At 38.7% G+C, this 19,196-nt stretch overlaps 1 protein-coding gene across 1 annotated transcript in view; it reads right to left on the bottom strand.

Annotated features, from left to right (window-relative positions):
- Positions 1-3,454: 3,454 nt before the first annotated feature.
- The window catches only part of tbc1d9 (TBC1 domain family, member 9 (with GRAM domain)), a 33,079-nt gene continuing 17,337 nt past the window's right edge, over positions 3,455-19,196 (bottom strand). Inside the window, exons 8-21 of the mRNA XM_084400240.1 lie at positions 18,086-18,259; positions 17,060-17,210; positions 14,760-14,974; positions 14,561-14,678; positions 13,617-13,902; positions 12,189-12,318; positions 11,948-12,046; positions 11,770-11,838; positions 8,980-9,220; positions 7,934-8,008; positions 6,789-6,875; positions 6,614-6,682; positions 6,414-6,517; positions 3,455-5,522 (exon numbers count right to left, since the gene is read on the bottom strand). Coding sequence (XP_084256366.1) covers positions 4,821-5,522; positions 6,414-6,517; positions 6,614-6,682; positions 6,789-6,875; positions 7,934-8,008; positions 8,980-9,220; positions 11,770-11,838; positions 11,948-12,046; positions 12,189-12,318; positions 13,617-13,902; positions 14,561-14,678; positions 14,760-14,974; positions 17,060-17,210; positions 18,086-18,259 — 2,520 coding nt within the window. The 3' untranslated portion in view covers positions 3,455-4,820. The remainder of the gene's footprint in view (positions 5,523-6,413; positions 6,518-6,613; positions 6,683-6,788; positions 6,876-7,933; positions 8,009-8,979; positions 9,221-11,769; positions 11,839-11,947; positions 12,047-12,188; positions 12,319-13,616; positions 13,903-14,560; positions 14,679-14,759; positions 14,975-17,059; positions 17,211-18,085; positions 18,260-19,196) is intronic.

The following is a 19,196-nucleotide window of genomic DNA, read 5'->3' as shown; positions in this document are numbered from 1 at the left end:
CCCTGTCCACCAAGACATAAAATGTCCTCCCAGAAACTTTGGGATCCCTGTCCCCGACACATAAAATATTCCCCAAAAACTTTGGGATCCCTGTCCACCGAGACATAAAATGTCCCCCTGAGAAACTTTGTTCCCTGTCCACCGAGACATAAAATGTTCCCCCAGAAACTTTGGGTTCCCTGTCCACCAAGACATAAAATGTCCTCCCAGAAACTTTGGGATCCCTGTCCCCCGAGACATAAAATGTCCTCCCAGAAACTTTGGGATCCCTGTCCCCCGAGACATAAAATGTCCTCCCAGAAACTTTGGGATCCCTGTCCACCGAGACATAAAGTGTCCTCCCAGAAACTTTGCGTTCCCTGTCCCCCCGAGACACAAAATGTCCCCCCGAGAAACTTTGTGTTCCCTGTCCCCCGAGACATAAATTGTCCCCCGAGAAACTTTGCGTTCCCTGTCCCCCGAGACATAAAATGTCCCCCCGAGAAACTTTGCGTTCCCTGTCCCCCGAGACATAAAATGTCCCCCCCAAGAAACTTTGCGTTCCCTGTCCCCCGAGACATAAAATGTCCTCCCAGAAACTTTGTTCCCTGTCCACCGAGACATAAAATGTTCCCCCGAGAAACTTTGCGTTCCCTGTCCACTGAGACATAAAATATCCCCCAAAAACTTTGGGATCCCTGTCCACCGAGACATAAAATGTCCCCCTGAGAAACTTTGTTCCCTGTCCACCGAGACATAAAATGTTCCCCCGAGAAACTTTGCTTTCCCTGTCCACCAAGACATAAAATGTCCTCCCAGAAACTTTGGGATCCCTGTCCCCGACACATAAAATATTCCCCAAAAACTTTGGGATCCCTGTCCACCGAGACATAAAATATCCCCCAAAAACTTTGGGATCCCTGTACACCGAGACATAAAATATCCCCCAAAAACTTTGGGATCCCTGTCCACCAAGACATAAAATGTCCTCCCAGAAACTTTGGGATCCCTGTCCCCGACACATAAAATATTCCCCAAAAACTTTGGGATCCCTGTCCACCGAGACATAAAATATCCCCCAAAAACTTTGCGTTCCCTGTCCACCGAGACATAAAATATCCCCCAAAAACTTTGGGATCCCTGTCCACCGAGACATAAAATGTCCCCCTGAGAAACTTTGTTCCCTGTCCACCGAGACATAAAATGTTCCCCCGAGAAACTTTGCTTTCCCTGTCCACCAAGACATAAAATGTCCTCCCAGAAACTTTGCGTTCCCTGTCCCCCCGAGACATAAAATGTCCCCCCCGAGAAACTCTGCGTTCCCTGTCCCCCGAGACATAAAATGTCCCCCGAGAAACTTTGTGTTCCCTGTCCCCCGACATAAAATGTCCCCCCCCGAGAAACTTTGGGATCCCTGTCCCCCGAGACATAAAATGTCCCCCGAGAAACTTTGTGTTCCCTGTCCCCCGAGACATAAAATGTCCCCCGAGAAACTTTGCGTTCCCTGTCCCCCGAGACATAAAATGTCCCCCGAGAAACTTTGCGTTCCCTGTCCACCATGACATAAAATGTCCCCCGAGAAACTTTGCGTTCCCTGTCCCCCGAGACATAAAATGTCCCCCGAGAAACTTTGCGTTCCCTGTCCCCCGAGACATAAAATGTCCCCCGAGAAACTTTGTGTTCCCTGTCCCCCGACATAAAATGTCCCCCCCCGAGAAACTTTGGGATCCCTGTCCCCCGAGACATAAAATGTCCCCCGAGAAACTTTGTGTTCCCTGTCCCCCGAGACATAAAATGTCCCCCGAGAAACTTTGCGTTCCCTGTCCCCCGAGACATAAAATGTCCCCCGAGAAACTTTGCGTTCCCTGTCCCCCGAGACATAAAATGTCCCCCGAGAAACTTTGCGTTCCCTGTCCCCCGAGACATAAAATGTCCCCCGAGAAACTTTGCGTTCCCTGTCCCCCGAGACATAAAATGTCCCCCGAGAAACTTTGCGTTCCCTGTCCCCCGAGACATAAAATGTCCCCCCCCGAGAAACTTTGCGTTCCCTGTCCCCCGAGACATAAAATGTCCCCCCCGAGAAACTTTGCTTTGTGTTCCCTGTCCTCCGAGAAATAAAATGTCCCTCCAAAAACTTTGGGATCCCTGTCCCCCGAGACATAAGATGTCCCCCAAGCAAAGACAAAAGCATTGACATTTTTTTCCCCCTCCCATTTGGAAATTTATGCAAATTGTAGTGTTGACAATGAATCATGAAGATAAAAAAAAAAAAAAAAAGATATATTTCTGAGATGTAAGTTCATCAATAACTACGAACTAAAATTTGGACGCAAACTAGCTAGTTACTTCTGTGCCAGCTTTATTTAGCATTAATCTGTTCCCTTACCCATTCTAGCTTAAAAAAACTACTTTTTTTATTTAAACTTACAGGATTTCACTATTAAAAAAATATCCTTTTTTTTGCGGTTTAAGATTTACTGATCAAAACCATGACTTTAAGCATGTCTCAAAAACTTGGGTAAAACTTTTGTTTGACCTGAGATGGAGGAAAAACATTTCCCAAAGGTTCTTTCACTGAGAAAATTTACTTCATTCTTAATAGTTTCACACCACTTTCTGTCCCTCATTCACGGAAATGCCAAGCAGCAAAAGAAGCAGAACTGAAGAGTGTCTGATAACAGGACAGGACGTTTCCTTTCATACGTTTAATTCCGGGAAGTGGTCTGAATCATTTACAGGTCAATTTGAACCATTCACAATAAAAACAGAAACTTAAAAACAGCAGCATGAAATAAAGTAGAAACTCGTCTATTTAAAAAACAAAACAAAATAAGTTAGGAGAAGACATCATGCCTGGTGAGAACACAGCAAATGAAAAACTGTACAGGATACACTATAATAAACGGTGAACGTCAGATATTATACACAGCCCATTCTCTCAGCCCATTCATATCGGAGACTTCAGGTTACGAACATCCTCACTTTTTACAAAGAAGAACAACCCAAAGTGCAGGTGCAAAGGAAGTGAGAGAGGAGGAGAGAAATGAGAAATCTGGGACATTTTGTGGCACATCGTTCCAATAATCCCAGTATTTCACGTCCCAGTTTGTCGGGAAAAACCTCACGTACGGGATCTCCATTATTCCAGTGAACGCTCTCACATTAAAGATGCTTTACTATACTGTAAAAACAAAACCATTCTCTTAATCTGTATTTTTGTCTTATTTTTAAAGTCAAAATATCTAGATTGCACTATTTCAGAGAATATTATATATATTAAAGTATGCAGTTTAATTGTATTGTTCTCCCAAATAAACTTGTTTTAAAATGGCTTTTTTTTATAGCATAAATCTAAACATTTCTATTGAGGTTCATCCTTTTCCAAAAAAATTAAATAAATAAATAAAAAGTCATGTGATTGCACGCAGTTTTGTTTCCCCAAGTAAACTGATATTGTTTGTTTTTTTTAGGATGTTTAGATACATTTATTGGAACACAACCTAAAAATACGGATTAAGAAAATGTTTTCCTCAGACTAGTGAGCTATTCTAGTCACGATCACTGTGATAAACAGTCTAACTGTATTAGATACTATTAGTAAACATTTCTGTATATAAAGTACATCAAGCACATTGTAGTATCCAACAGTTCCTCTCAGACTCTGTACAGGTAAAAAGGTCATTCTGTTGGTCACATGATGAGCCTCTGGGGAAACTCGTTACCGTCGGTCCATAACGAGCTCACGCAGACATGAAGCCTCTGAAGTCTCCATTGGTTTAGAGGAGATGAATCAGGTGGCCAGTTAAAATGAAAGCTCTCTCATCATTTGCTGACCCTCATGCTGTTCCAAATGTTTTTAATGTAGAACACAAAAGGAGATATTTAGCCGAATGTCCATGCTGCTCTTTTCCATACAATGCAAGTTAATGGGGACTGGAGATTTTGATCTTCTAATGACAATAAAAGTGGCCAAAATTATTTGTATTACAAAACATCTGAGTCGTTCAATAGGTTTGAGCGAGGAACATACTAGAATTTAAGTCGTTATTTGCTATTGTATGGTTTAAAGGGATAGTTCGCCCCAAAAATGAAAATGATGTCATTAACTACTCACCCTCATGTCGTTCCAAACCCGTAAGACTTTCGTTCATCTTCGGAACACAAATAAAGATATTTTTAATAATATTTTAATGATTTCTGTCCCTCCATTGACAGCAACGCAACTACCATTTTGACGCTTCAGAAAGTTCATAAAGAGATCGTAAAACTAATCCATATGAATTGAGCGGTTTAGTCTCGATCACTTTATATGATGAACATATTTAATTTAGATTGAGTTCATGAATGTTTATATGTGAATAAAAGCCTAAATTCAATCTGTACATCATATAAAGTGAATCACCACTAGATTCATATGGATTAGTTTTACGATCTCTTTACGAACTTTCTGTTGCGTCAAAGTGGTAGTTGCGTAGACTGTCAATAGAGGGACAGAAATCTGTCAGATTTCATCAAAAATATCTTTATTTTTGTTCCGAAGATGAACGAAAGTCTTACGGGTTTGGAACAACATGAGGGTGAGTAATTAATGGCATAATTTTCATTTTTAGGTGAACTATCCCTTTAAGAAAACTCTTTTCAATTTTGACGGTGCTTTTTGTCCATTTTTTAGCTTGACAGAGATGGTCACCATCTACTTTCATTGTGTGGGGAAAAACTATCAGAAACACAGAAGAAAAAACATCATGGAACGACATGACAGTGAGTAAACGATGCTGGAATTCTCATTTTTGGATGAACTACAGTTTGTGAATGGAGGGGTTATAGTTTTTTGTAGCACGTTAGCCTGATAGCGAGATCTCATAGTCACTGACGGACATGTGCTGCTGTCCCACCTTGCGAACGTTCTTGGCGTTGGTAATTCTTGCGGCGATCTCGACGGGCTTCTCGAAATACTGTACCAGGGCATGTTCGGTGAGCACAGAGGCCAGGAACTGCTCGAACGAGATGGCCCAGTCCTTATCCACGCTGGCGCTGTGAGGAAGACCACCTCTCCCATGATGCACTGCTCCTCTATGCGTCCCGCCGTTGCGTATGAGAACCGTGTCGTCCGTGATGTCCTCGCACTGAAGCTCGTGGGAGCCGGCGCTCAGGACGGAGTACGAGGACATGGACGTGTCGTCTTTGGTCTCGTCGTCTGAGATGAGCATGGCGGAGGACGTGCCCGTGTCTTTGGGTGACGAATCCTCTGGTTTGATGATGTCTAACGGGCCCGTGATGCAGGAGTTGATCTCGGGATCGCAAGGTTTGTGTCTCGCTCTCTCTCGCTTGCTCATGCGCAGTGGGATGCGGTCGTCCTCTTCATCCTCGTCCTCCTCCTCCTCCTCGTTGTCCTTGTTGTTGGGACAGTTGAAGAGTTTTCCCACCTCTCCCATCTCCAGGAGCAGACTGGTGACCGTGGCGGTGGCGTGATACAGCTCCTGCTCGCTCGGGTCTTCGCTGAACATGTTGTAGAGAGTCTTGCACAGCTCGATGAACTGACTCTGAAGACAGAAGAGAAAAGAAACATATACATCAGAACAGAGTCACATTTAACCTGTGAATAAACTAACCTGATGTCCTTGTCTCGCTGTAGATTTATTTAAATATGTTTATTAGATATTAGTTGCTGTTAATAACAACTAATTAATTCCTGTGTGTGTGTGTCTATATATATATATAAATGCTGAAAATTATATAAAAGTGGTTAAGAAATGTAAATTTATTATATATATATATATATATATATATATATATATATATATATATATATATATATATATATAATCAGTTTAGTTTTAGCGAAAAATTTCAATTTATATAAAAAAAAAAATCTAAAAATTATATAAAGTTTTATCTTAAGTTGAAATTTATTATATAAAAAAATTAATATATATTTATTTTAGTTCTATACACAGTATATTTGTAAAGTATATTTTTAAATTCTATAAAAAAAATTATCAAAATTATATATATATAATACATTTATATTTATTAAATAAAATAAAAAATTACATATATATGAATAAATAAAAATTATAAATAATGTATGTATATATTTAGTTTATTTATATATGTTAGTAATTTGTGTATTTAGTCTGAAATTACTTTTTTTTTTTAATCAGAGAAATCATGATTTCAACAAACAATCATTGTTGTAAAATAGAATCAAATTATTTAAATGTCAAAAGCAAAATATACTAGCTATACGGTTTATCACAGTCAAGTCACCAATGAATTCAAAAGATCCCATGTTAACGTTCTTAATTCACATTCCTGTTTTATCTTCGTGCTCAGCCTCTGAAATGTCTTTTCTTTACATTTGATTGGTTGGGAATGTAACCATGTATCTTTAATAGGTCTTGAAGTAACTTTTGTCTGGTCTCCAGATGTACCTGGTTGAGTTTGGGCAGATCCTTCATGTTCTCCAGCTTCGCTTTGGTCTCCTGGTTCCACAGGCGCAGGTACGTGCGGTAATCTGGAGTGTGTGTTTTCTTAGCTACAGCACAGACAGAAAGAAAGAAGCCTTACTGCATGCTGCACATTTAAACCGGTCAACTCTGATCTGTATAAACAGAGAGGATGTTTCTCACACCTTTATCGCTCTTAAATGTGACCCTGACGAATCCATCATCCTTCTCGCTTCTGTTCTTGGAGTCGAGGCCTATCCACGAGAGGTCAAAGCATCAGTACCAGTGATCACAGTTAGTGTGGTAGGCAAATCAACATGTTCATATGGTAAATGTGAGTGAGTGTGATATGGTCCGTACCGCTGGAGGTCTCGGGGGTGATGTCCTCGAAGAAATACTGCGTGGCTTCACAGGCCGAGTCCGGCTCCTCCTGCTCATGATGCAGCTCTGACAACAACAAGTGTATTCAGTATACGGCTCAATACAAATCATTTCTATTTAGATAACAATATAAAAATGACTAAATCTTAGTGCTGGGCAACGATTAATCGCATCCAAAATAAAAGTTTGTGTTTACATAATATATGTGTGTGTAATGTGTTTAATTAGTTCACACACATGAATGTCTAATAATATACATAGATATATAATATATAAGAAAAAATGTGTTATTTATATATAAAATATTGATGTATAAATGATGTATAAATATATATACAGTATATACATGTAAATATTTCTTAAATATATACATGCATATATGTGTGTGTGTGTGTGTGTGTGTGTGTGTATATATATATATATATATATATATATATATATAAAATTCAGGTTGTTTTTTATATATATATATTAAAAACAACCTGAATTGTATAAAGCGCTATATAAATAAAGGTGACTTGATATGTTATATTTCATATTTGTATATATTTTATTATATTATTTCCTAAAAATTAAATAAAATAAAAGACCCTGAACATCTCCTGACAAGTAACTGGATATGATCATTAGGCTTATAGAAACACTTCAGTAACATTTCTATCAAGTTGAAGTTTTTCTTTGACAAAAAAGTATTTTGTCAAGGATGACATGATAAAGTTAAAAACTTATTTCCATTGTTGTTCTTGATATCATACAAAACGACACTCCTGGCGAAGGATCTCTATTACATTCTCAGTATCTTGAATCCTCTTTAAGGAGAATTTAATTTCTTATTCTATTGATTTGGGGGTTTAAATATGACCCTGATATATTCGTGACAGATTTCATGAGATTCACCACTAACGCAGTGCATAACAACTCAAGCGCGAGACGTGAAGAAAGAGCAAAACATCCGACTTCACTTTCATTTCTGCTTTTTATTCATGTTTCCTCTCGACTAATCGCACAGTTACCACATGTATTATATGCATGTGTGCAAAGGTAAACAAATACTGAAAATAATTAATAAACCAGTTTGAACTTTATTAATGACCAGCATAATGTTTACACCCACATATTCTCACCTACAGTTCCTGGAATTACGTGAATCTTGTAGAGAAATTTGAGTTTTTCCGTCAGGTCACCGTGACACAGGACACCTGCGACACAAACCAAACTGTCAAGTTCAGCATTTTATATGTGCACAAAAACAATCAGCCCGATGCACTCCAGTTTGAATTTAAACGCATTTAAATCATATCATATATTTTCATTTTTTATTTAACAACCACCACTAAATATAACCAAAATCGTCACAATAAAATAAAAAAATAAATAAAAATCATAACATTTATGATCATAATAATTGAAAATGAATTAGCAAGCATCATTAAATATAATCAAAATCATCTCAAAACAAAAAAAGGAAATTAAAAAGAATAAAAATCAAAACATTTATGTTAATAATGATCAATTATTTAGCAAGATTAAGCATTATCTAGCATTAACAAACAAAAAAAGACAAATAAAATTGCATTTGTATTAATAAGAAGAATTTTAATTGTTACATTAAATGATTAAACCATTAATATTATTATTTTTTACACTGAGGTCCACTTATATATTTTCTGCACATTACATAATACAATTTTCTGACTTGGACGTTTTGACTTCTAAATGTAAGCTTTATAGTACATCAAATTTTTCTGGAAAAGAATTTAAAGACACCATGAAATCATAATGTACAGTTCTTATGTTTTAATGGAATATTGCAGTATTCATAATAAATGAATTATCCTTACACATCATTATTTTTTTAAGTTCATGTGCCTCATTATCTTTCATCAACTTCCCCCCCTCTCTCACAGCATCATCTCTTCTCTTCTTTGATGATGCGTTTAATGGCGTGAGGGCGGGGCAACCTGTCACTCATATGAGATCAGCCAATAGCAAACCACAACCATCCAATCAATTCCCAATGGACAAAATCAAGCCCCGCCCTACATTTGTTCTTGTTCGAGAAGCCGTTTCACTCGAATACACGTCACAATAGGGAAGAAAAGACTAATCGCAACCTCTGTTTCATGCTGACTTTAAGGAAAATATGATTCTCCTGATTAAAGACACTCACTCAAGCCGCTGATGAACTCTCTGAAGTTGATGAGCGCGTCTGCGTTGTGGTCTAGCAGACGGAAGAAGCGCAGGGCCAGATCGTCGGTGTGTGAGCCGCAGGCCCAGGGGAACAGCAGAGCAAACAGGCCCTTGAACTGCTCCAGATCGATGCGGTACTGCTCCAGGTACGGCAGGCTCGGGTCGTGGCGGCTCATGGGGTTGCTGGTGCTGCCCCAGTAACAGCTGGTCAGATGCTCAGCCTAAAGGTGTTAAACACACAGGTCATGAAACTCTGGTAGAAAGTCAATGGCTATGGAACACATGACTTTAAACATTAACACCTGAATGCACCTGCAATGGTGTTAATGTGCTTCATCGTTTGCATAATAAAATTGTCTCCTTAAACTGTAACTATGCACACTGTAACTAAGTTCAACATTTAGGGTTAGGGGTTTATTTAAATTATTTATCAAGCACCACTAAATATGCCCAACATAATCTCAATACAACAATAAAAAATAAATTTAAAATAAAATAGAATTTATATTAATAATATTAATGGTAATTTAAAATGATTTAGCAAGCACCATTACATTTAACCAAATAAGCACAATAAAACAAAAAAGGAAAATAAATGTAATAAAAAGCTTCTTTTTTTTTTTTTGAGCAAGAAGCATTAAATATTTCAATAAAAAGACAAAAAAATAGCATACATAAGATTTTTGTCAACTTTTATATTAAATGAATAAATAATTAATATTGATTTATTAATTATTATTATTATAAAGTACATAATGATGATGATCATAATCATTTTAAATGATTTGGCAAGAACGATTAAATAATAATACAAATATAGCATGTTTAATAAAACATTTTAATTATATATATAATTATTAATTAATTAACATTGATTTAATAATCATTATTATAAAGTAAATAATACTACTAATAATAATAATATATATTTTTTAATTTAAACTCCAGCTAGGTTGCATAATTTGTTGAAAAATGATGTTTTATGTGACTTTTCATTATTTCCATATGCAAAGCATCCTCTGATTAATAACCACAATTACTCCTTTAAATGAACAAGGCATTTGGGACATAAATGGCTTTGATCCAGATCAGGAAAACTCTCAGAGCGGCTACTATGCCATTGCGAGCTAATGAATGTCTTGAAGAACAACTAAAGGGGAAGATACACGACTCTCTAATAAAAAAAGTCATCCATCTGCAATATATTCACACACTCACTCCATCCATTAGCCCATATAAGGAGGAGTCATTAACTTAAATCACTAAGACAAGTCTTCTCAGCCTTGTTCGGGAAGCAGACACACTCTGTCAGTTTAAATCTCTTCAACCTGGCATACACAGAACACTATCACATTTCTATAATTCACATCTGTTTATTAGATCATTATTAGGCTGCATAAATTAGGTCAACAACACCCTTGTGACATCATAAGAAGAGTGGCATCCACGCTAATATTAGTCTCAGTTTATCCCGAGGTTACCGTAGTCAGCCGGATCCGGTCCGTATCCAGATCCGATGGTGAACCTGCACCTAGACACGACCACAACTCAGACCACAAGAACCAGACAAGTCCTCCACACAGACACTATGACCAGCTTGGGCTCCATACCGGCGCGATGAACCCCATCTTCAAGCAAAAGGAACCGGATGAATATTGGAATGCTACCGATCCTGATCTGAATTGTAACTGCCTGAATCATAATCCCACCGTGTTCGTTCGTTGGCCAGAGGAGAACTGGCTCCCCGACTGAGCCTGGTTTCTCCCAAGGTTTTTTTCCTCCATTCTCTCACCTGATGGAGTTTGGGTTCCTTGGCACTCTCGCCTCTGCCTTGCTTAGTTTGGGACACTTAATATTCAACAACATAAAGGTCCTTGCAAACTGAGTCCGAAATTTTCAAATGCGTTTTTTTTTTTCCGTATTCGTCATCCTAAAAATTCGTCACGCACAGAAACCTTGCACACTGAGTCCGATGCGTATTCATTTATACGTTGCACAAAAAATGAGCAAAACAATGCAAAATGGAGTCTTTCAAGCAGTGAGGATGATTTTGTGGTCCTCTCACTTATTAAAAAGAGAAAAAATAAATAATTGAGTCCATCCAATCCTGAGATTGCGTAGAGAGGAAGGAGAGTTTCACCTCCTTATCAAGGAAGGAGCTGCGGGATTATCCCGAGCGATTCAAAGTTTACTTCAGGATGTCAATGGCTCAGTTTGATGCTTTGCCAGCAATACTGGAGTCACATATTAAAAATAAGACCAGCAATTTCCGTGAGCCAATTGATCCTGAACAGTTCAGGTGTACGGTTGTACGGTGGCTCTGAATTGTCAAAACACCTCTAAAAACGTAAAATTTCGGAGGCAGTGTGCATACCTGATTGACACAACGTGAGGTCGTATTAATTTTTTTAACGTGAGAAAATTTCGGACTCAGTGTGCAAGGACCTTTACTGATTTGACTGCACTGACACTATTGGATGAGAACTGAACTGAGTTTTCTACAGAACCGCTTATAGTTGAACTAATTTAATAACTGATGATCTTTACAGTGAATCAACACTGAACTGACCAGCTGAACAATGACACTTTTCTTATAGAGCTGCCGTACAGCTTAAATGAAGTGTTTGCATCACTGAATCATTCTCCTGTTATCCCTGTAAAGCTGCTTTGAAACAATCTGTGTTGTATAGAGCGCTATATAAATAACGGTGACTTGACTTGACACACTCATGTTGCTGGGGTCGGCTCATGACCTCGTCATGTGACTGACCTTAAAGAGTGTGTAGAGCTCCTCCAACTCATCGATGCTGAAGGGCGTCTCCGTCACGATGGTCCGCACCTGGAAAACCAGCGGATTAGGCAAACATGAACGTGTGTGCAGTGCTTCATTAAAACTAAAAGAGTCACAGATCCACTGATTTGAGTCAGTATGGAGAGTGTCAGATTACCACATTGCGTTTGGTGGTGTCTTCAATGGCCTGGATCACTCTCAGTCTCTGTTTGAAACGCATCTGCTCGATCACATCCGCACGAATGGAGCCGAACTTCTGTGAAAATGAGCAAACGCGCAATATGACACAGACAGAACACATGAACACACTTTAAGCCGGTGAGCCCTGTAATATATGCATCACCATGCTATTAGTAAACATTTAAGATAGAACAAGGAGAAACTTCAGGTGAACGAACCTCATACGAGCAGCGCACAAGTTTGAAGATGTCCACCTCAGGATGAGGCTCGCCGTTATCCGTCAGGAGCGAGTGAAGATGAGGGATCGGAGGAAGGGTGCTGTCCTTATTGGTCACGCTGTCCAGATACCTACAACACACACACTCGTTTGTGTCAGCATACTATATAAATGTAGTACAATATGTTTGTGGCATAGCGTGCTACATTTAGTCAACTTGTAGTATACTGTACACTCACTATGCAGTAGATAATCACTTTGCACCACTACATACACTCATTATGCAGCATACAACATACACTACTCATTCTGCTGCACACAAACGCTGAATTTGCTTATAGACTATGTTTACTCATTGCTTATAGACTATGTATACTGAGTACACAGTACACCATTTAACAGATCTTTCAGTATGTACTGTGTACTCTATGCAGCACATAATCACTTTGTATGAACATAATACAATACATTTGTTTATAGACTCACTACGTAGTACACTACATACACCAAATGTGCAGTATAGTGTACAATCAGTGTAATATGCAGCATACTGTATAATCATTTGCAGCACAACATAAACTTAGTTTACAAGCAATATGTACTCACTACTATTGTAGTAAAATACGAACTATGTACTCTGTAATTTGCAGCATATAGTATAACGACTTTGCATAAACAAACTTTGCTTACAGTCTATGTATACTAACTACATAGTATGCTGCATACACTAAATCTGCAATATACTGCATACTCTGGTATGCAGCATATGATCACTTTGCAGCACACAACATACACTAATAATGTGCTAATAAACTACATTTTCACACACTCATTACATAGAATATACACTATACTGCAAATTTCTTGTACTATGCAAATCGCGTACTATGTAGTATGCAGCATATCATATATTTGCAGTATACAAACATAAACTTTGCTTATAGACAATATTTATACTAACTATATAGTATGCTGCATATACAACATTTTCTAAATAGTGTATATGCAGCATTTAATAATATTGCAGTATACAAAAACTTTGCTTATAGACTATATTTTACTCACTGCATAGCACACTACTGTTGTATAGTCACATAAATCAAGAGATCACATTCAGGTAAATCACATGTCTCTTTACTAGCATTGCATGTACCAAAAAACAACTTTCTCTTCTCCTCTAACATGCATACCAGTTCCCCACACAATACATCAACTTCTCCTCTAGTGGGCATTTGCCAATCAACATTATTCAGTGAACACAACAGCTACACACACTAAATTTGCAGTATAGTGTATACTCTATGTAGTATGCAGCATATAATCACTTTGCAGTACAGTGCTTTAGCTAGTGCTACAGTACTAGGTAGCACACTAAACGTACTCATTATGCTGTATACTACACATACTCAGTAGTACGCGGCCGTCCTACCTGCCCAGGATGGTCATGGCTTCCCCGTCATCTTTACAGTCCAGCAGCTGATGGATGTTGGCGTCGAGCACAGACAGAGCGAGCTGGAAGATAACCTTGATGCCCTCGTAGAAGAAGCAGTCGACCACCACCACGGCGCTCTCGAAGGGCATGACGGACAGGAAGATTGTGAGGAACCAGGAGAGGGAGATGGTGGAGATGACGCCCAGAGCCTGCATGCAGTCGTACAGCTGAGGAACGTAGACGTGGGCCAGCTCCTCGAACACACCCTGGTCCACCAAAGCACCTGAGATACACACACACATTCAGTACTGTCAGATCTTCTTGTATCCGAGCCGTTTGGTGGCTGATAGGGCTGCACAACTAACAATTTGGCTTATTGCGATTGTGAAATCGCAAAGGCTGTGATTATTTTTAATGCGCAGCTTGTCATTGATGCACGGCTCTGTAAACGCTGCTCACTCTGAAAGCACTGTGAGTTTGAGTCACTTATAACGTGCATTTGAAAAAGCAACACTTCTTTCCAAACATGAGAAGCATTTATGAACCTCCTGTCCAACAAAAGACAATATTTAATAACATGCTTTACTCCAAACTCACTTCATAACGACAGTTGAGCTCATCCTTCTGTGAGATGATGTGGCTTCTTACACAGAATAAGGCAGTCGTGTGTTTATTAGTCATGTTTAATCAAAGCGTTTCAATCTTCTGTTTATTCAGCTACAGCAATAGAGATTTCCTGGGATGATGTGTGTTATCGTACTCTGCGGGGCATATTTGGCATGTGTGTGTGAGGCGCCCTGTGGTGTTCAGATGGAGTAGCATTTACTACCGATCAGCCGCTGCACTGACAAGCTGTGCATAAAATAATCGCAGCGTTTGTTTAATCGCAGATTAATCGTGCAGCCCTAGTGGCTGAGAAGCTGGATGATCCTGGAGCTCACCTACGACTCTGGTGTTGTAGTAATCGGGAAGCATCCGCTCACACAAGGCCACCAGGAGCCAGAAGGCCTCTTCTTCTTTAGCGTACAGCAGCAGGACCGAGGTCACGATGTTCATGGCCTGTGGAGGAAGACGAGCTGGCGTTATGACCGTGCTGTAAGTGTGTGTGTGTTGTGGAAGCTGTGGAGATGTGCATCATACCTGGCAGTAGCCGATGTTGGGGTTGCGAAAGGCGTACGCAGTGAGGACTCGACGCAAGGCTGCGATGCCCATCTCGTTCTGGAAGGCCGGATGCTCCGGGAGAGACCGGTGAAGGTCTCGCTCGATCTCCTCTGTGGCCAGATTATATTTCCCCATCGACTTCTCCACCAGATCCTCGTAATAACCAGGATGAGTGGCCATCTCATTAATCGCCCCTGCACGCAAATATACACACACTCAAAATTACACAAATGATTTAGCTAATTTAATTCAACTCTACTTTAATTTAATTCAATTCAATTCTACTTTAATTCAATTCAAGTCTACTTTTATATGCATGTTTTATGCATGCAATAATTTACAGGTACAATAAGCAGTTAAACTCCAATATTACAATTTGATATTTGACAGATTTTTATTTTTTTTAAAGATGCATTAAAGACATTGCTGAATGTAGTAGTGATACAACATTTTTAAATATTTTATTCATTCTTATTTTAAAATATCATAATATTTTTATTTAAACTTGTTTCATAAAATATATATTTTAACATGTAGTTTATTTATATATTTGATCACATATTAAAATATATTTTCTGCTATTTTTATTGTTTGACCATGCTAGTCAAAAGTGATTAAAAGTTCTTGATGTACTACATAGTTTGCATGAAATGCATCAATGAATTTAATAGTGGTCACTGTTATACAGGAAGTGATGCTGCATCTTTGCAATGCTCTGATGTTCTGACATAAAGCTTGCTTCTGCATTTCCACATGAGCCGTTTGGTTAACTACAGTTCAAAATGTATAAATTACGCCAATGTTTGTTATAACTATAGTGCATTAGGCTAAAATTACGATTATCAATTGTATCCACCATTTTGAACAGCTTTTTTTTAGTGTTACCTACAAAATGTGTCAATCATCACCAAAACTATTACTAAAACAATGATATTACTGTACATTTGGTTTCAACTTATAAATGTATTGAAGCTTCAAAGTAGTGAGCAGCTTGTGTGGTGAACTACAAGAGGGTTCAAAAGGGTAATTTAACAGTGGCTGAGCTACTTGATTTAAAGAACTTGTTGTTTCCCCTTGCTATTACACAAACCTGTGAAACACAAGGCAGCTAGATTATTTGCTTGTGCGGTCGTGTGTTTCAGTGTGTGCACTGGCCTATAAAACTCTACTCTTCAGAATAGGGTACTCAAATATACAAACAGGAAGCAGGGTTAAATATAAACAGGTACATGCACTGCACCACGAGATAACCACAAGAAAACAGGTGTGTGTGTGTGTGTGTGCACGTAAAAGAGAGTAAACACCTTTAAACATGTCCAGGTTGTTATTGAATATTCCACTGAACACAAATGTCTAGTGCAGTGGTTGGTTTTGCTTCACGACCCAGATTTCAAATGGGTCATGAAGTGGTGTCCTGATTATTGTTTATTGCATAATACAAAAATGTTTGTTAAAATGTTACATTTCAAAGTCAGTTGTTTTAAAGCAATGTTTAATGTTTTTAATAATTGTATGCCTTATGGTCACATTTAGCAGATTAGAGCTGTGTGATAATGTAGTTTACATTTTCCGATACGTAATCAAGCAGTTGTGATTTGCTATTTAGTATAAATCGTCAATAAAGTTGGACATGCTTATGTGTCAAACTTTATAAAGAGCTGCCCAATAATATAGTTACATTTTGCGACCAAATAAATAAATCAGGCAGCTGAGATTTGCTATACAGTTAAAAAAAATATATATATATCGAACTTAAATTTCATTATTATTTGATTTTCATTATTTCGAAATTAAAAACTATTTCTGTCATGACAACCCTCTGAGTGTAGTCATGACACGCAGCTTGTCCATGCTGGCATCACTCTAATTTAACTAGCTTCCACCAAATGACAGATAAATTAGTAGAAATTGTTTTGACAGACTCTTTGATGTCAACAACAAATGATATGAGCAGACAGAAGTAAATTACAAATATTGTTTGTTCTTTGACGAATTGCTTTTGTTCGTCTTTTGTAAAGTCACTGTGGATAAAAGCGTCTGCTAAATGCATTTATGTAAATGTAAAAAGTATTTATTTTGGTGCCCTAACTGTGCTTATCTGGGGCGCGTTTCCCAAAAGCATCGTTACGAACTAAAATTCCATTGAACTCTATTGGTAACGACAGAACTTGCGACCATGTTGGCTTTGGGAAACGCACCCCTGGTTAGTTGCATTTAGCTCTGTTTTTCTCCCCGTTGTCCGTGTGGGACGCGAGACGTCTGCTGGCCGTTTGACTCACCAGAAAACAGGAGCCACAGCTCTCCTCTCATGTTCTCCGGGATGCCCTGCAGAACGAGGTCTTTGGTCTTCTCCGTGCGGTACATGCACACTCCCTGGCCGTATTCGGTGAAGTGATTCTTCCAGGCCTGCTCCTTCAGAAACTCTTTAGCCTGAAAACAAGCGATTAAATAGAGAGCATCTCATCACTGCTGCACAGACTTCAACTTCAGAAGTGCTGATGACGGAGACTCTGACTTGAACGAATAAGCGAAGCCAGTGAGCCGTGAACAACATTAGCTTTCAATTCTGAAATTTGAAATGTGGTGCAGTTAATGTATATGAAAGCTTTAGATTAGACAATCTTGCGAGCAGAATCACTAAAATACTCCTCTGAATGCAAAACATAAATTTTTGCTCTAGCGCACTGATATTGTGACTAAATGAACACAGCATAACTAGGTTGAAAGTAAATGAGTAGAATCAGCAGGTTTTTCAGGTCATTTGTTGCAGGTCAGCAAACAGAACATGAGTTGCACTTCCTGTGTGTTTCTTACTAAAGCATCTGCTTTAACCGCAACAAACACAATAACATGTATCTTACTTCAGGTTTTGAATTCTGACTGGATGATGTGCATTCGAATGCCGATAAACGCACACCTGTAACCGCACATTATATGCTAAAGAGCCAAACAACCCGTAATTAAGCTCAAGAACTACGTAACTTCAAATAAGAATAGTTTACTCGAACAATTAATGTTAATTATTAATGTATAATTATAAACCTAAGTATTAAACAGGGCCTGAGTTGTAAACACAAAGGCTTTCTTTTTCCATGAGGGGGTTTGGCATCACGACGGCTTTATTTCCAGCGGACCATTAAAGAACGAGACACACAAGTCCTGCAGAATTTTAGGAAGCGTTTCCTAGTGTTTCCGAAACTACGCTTGCCCCTGCTATAGATTCCTGAGCTTCTTCATGAGTCCTATCAGTAAAAAGTGACAAAATTAAAAAAAAAAAAAAAAAAGCGTTACTGAGGGTGTCGTACCAGTTTGGGGTTGAACTCCTCCGGGGAGCGCCGGCGGTACATGGTCATCAGGGCTTGTGTTGCGGTGGGAACCCTGCTATCATTGAGATTGAACTGCCTCTCACTCTCTCCCTCAGAGCCGAGAGCGCTGCACTGAGGACTACATGACAGGACACTGCCCTGCTGCGAGTACACCTGCACACAGAGGACAGCATTAGACACAACATCTCTAGATATAGAAGTATATATGTGTGACCCGTGCTGGCAAAAGGAGTCGGAATGTGCACAGGCTGATTTCGAGCTACAGGCAAAACAATTGATTTTTTTTATTAGTATTTTTTATTTTGAGGTTCTAACAAAAATGTGTTCATTAAGTCCTCGCCTAGCGATCCCAATGCTCCAAATAGCAATTAAACATCTAAAAGTGTCTTTATTTGTGTGTTTTCTGAGAGGAGTACCTTTCCTTTGTCCATGAAAAATCCAGTTTTTCTCTGCTCACTTCTCACGCTTCCCCTTAGCACAAGTTTGGTATCGTTGTAAAGCGCAGCATTCAAAGTTTGTCAATATTTCTAGCGAATTCTCGATGGCATGAGTCTGAACCAATGAAATGTGATTTTCAAACTCATGCTGATGTTAACAAAACGATCTTACTCGCTCTGACTGACAGATCCGAAGCGTGCGCACAAAGGCTCTCGCGACAGCGCGCGATCCCGATATACACAAAATATCTGTCTTTGCGAGTATTCACGCAAACATTATCTGTTATGTCTTAAACATTTGGTTAACTGTTGGGGAAAATCATCTGATGTGTAACATTATATTACATTCATGCGGTACAGTAGGTCTGAATATAGGCTGTCTGTTAAATAAAATGTAAAAAAAATCAATATAGATCCTATAGATATTTGGTTTTGACTTGGTGTGTGCCAAATTTGGTGTTATTACCAGGGATTTTAAAGGGATGGTTGCTAGGTGATTTTGTTTTGTAACCTTCAGAAAACTTTAACTCGATTTCTCTTAAAATTGACTTAATTGACTTCAAACAGGTGTAACTCAGAAAATGTGCTCATTGCGACTCATTTTGCCAGCAGGGGTCCCATACACACATACAAACTATCAGTGTTGTTCCCAC

Source organism: Rutilus rutilus (genome assembly GCF_951802725.1).
Source record: "Rutilus rutilus genome assembly, chromosome: 2".
Taxonomy (NCBI): Eukaryota; Metazoa; Chordata; class Actinopteri; order Cypriniformes; family Leuciscidae; genus Rutilus; species Rutilus rutilus.
Note: the sequence above shows the minus strand (reverse complement) of the source record. Positions and strands in the feature narration are given on the sequence as shown.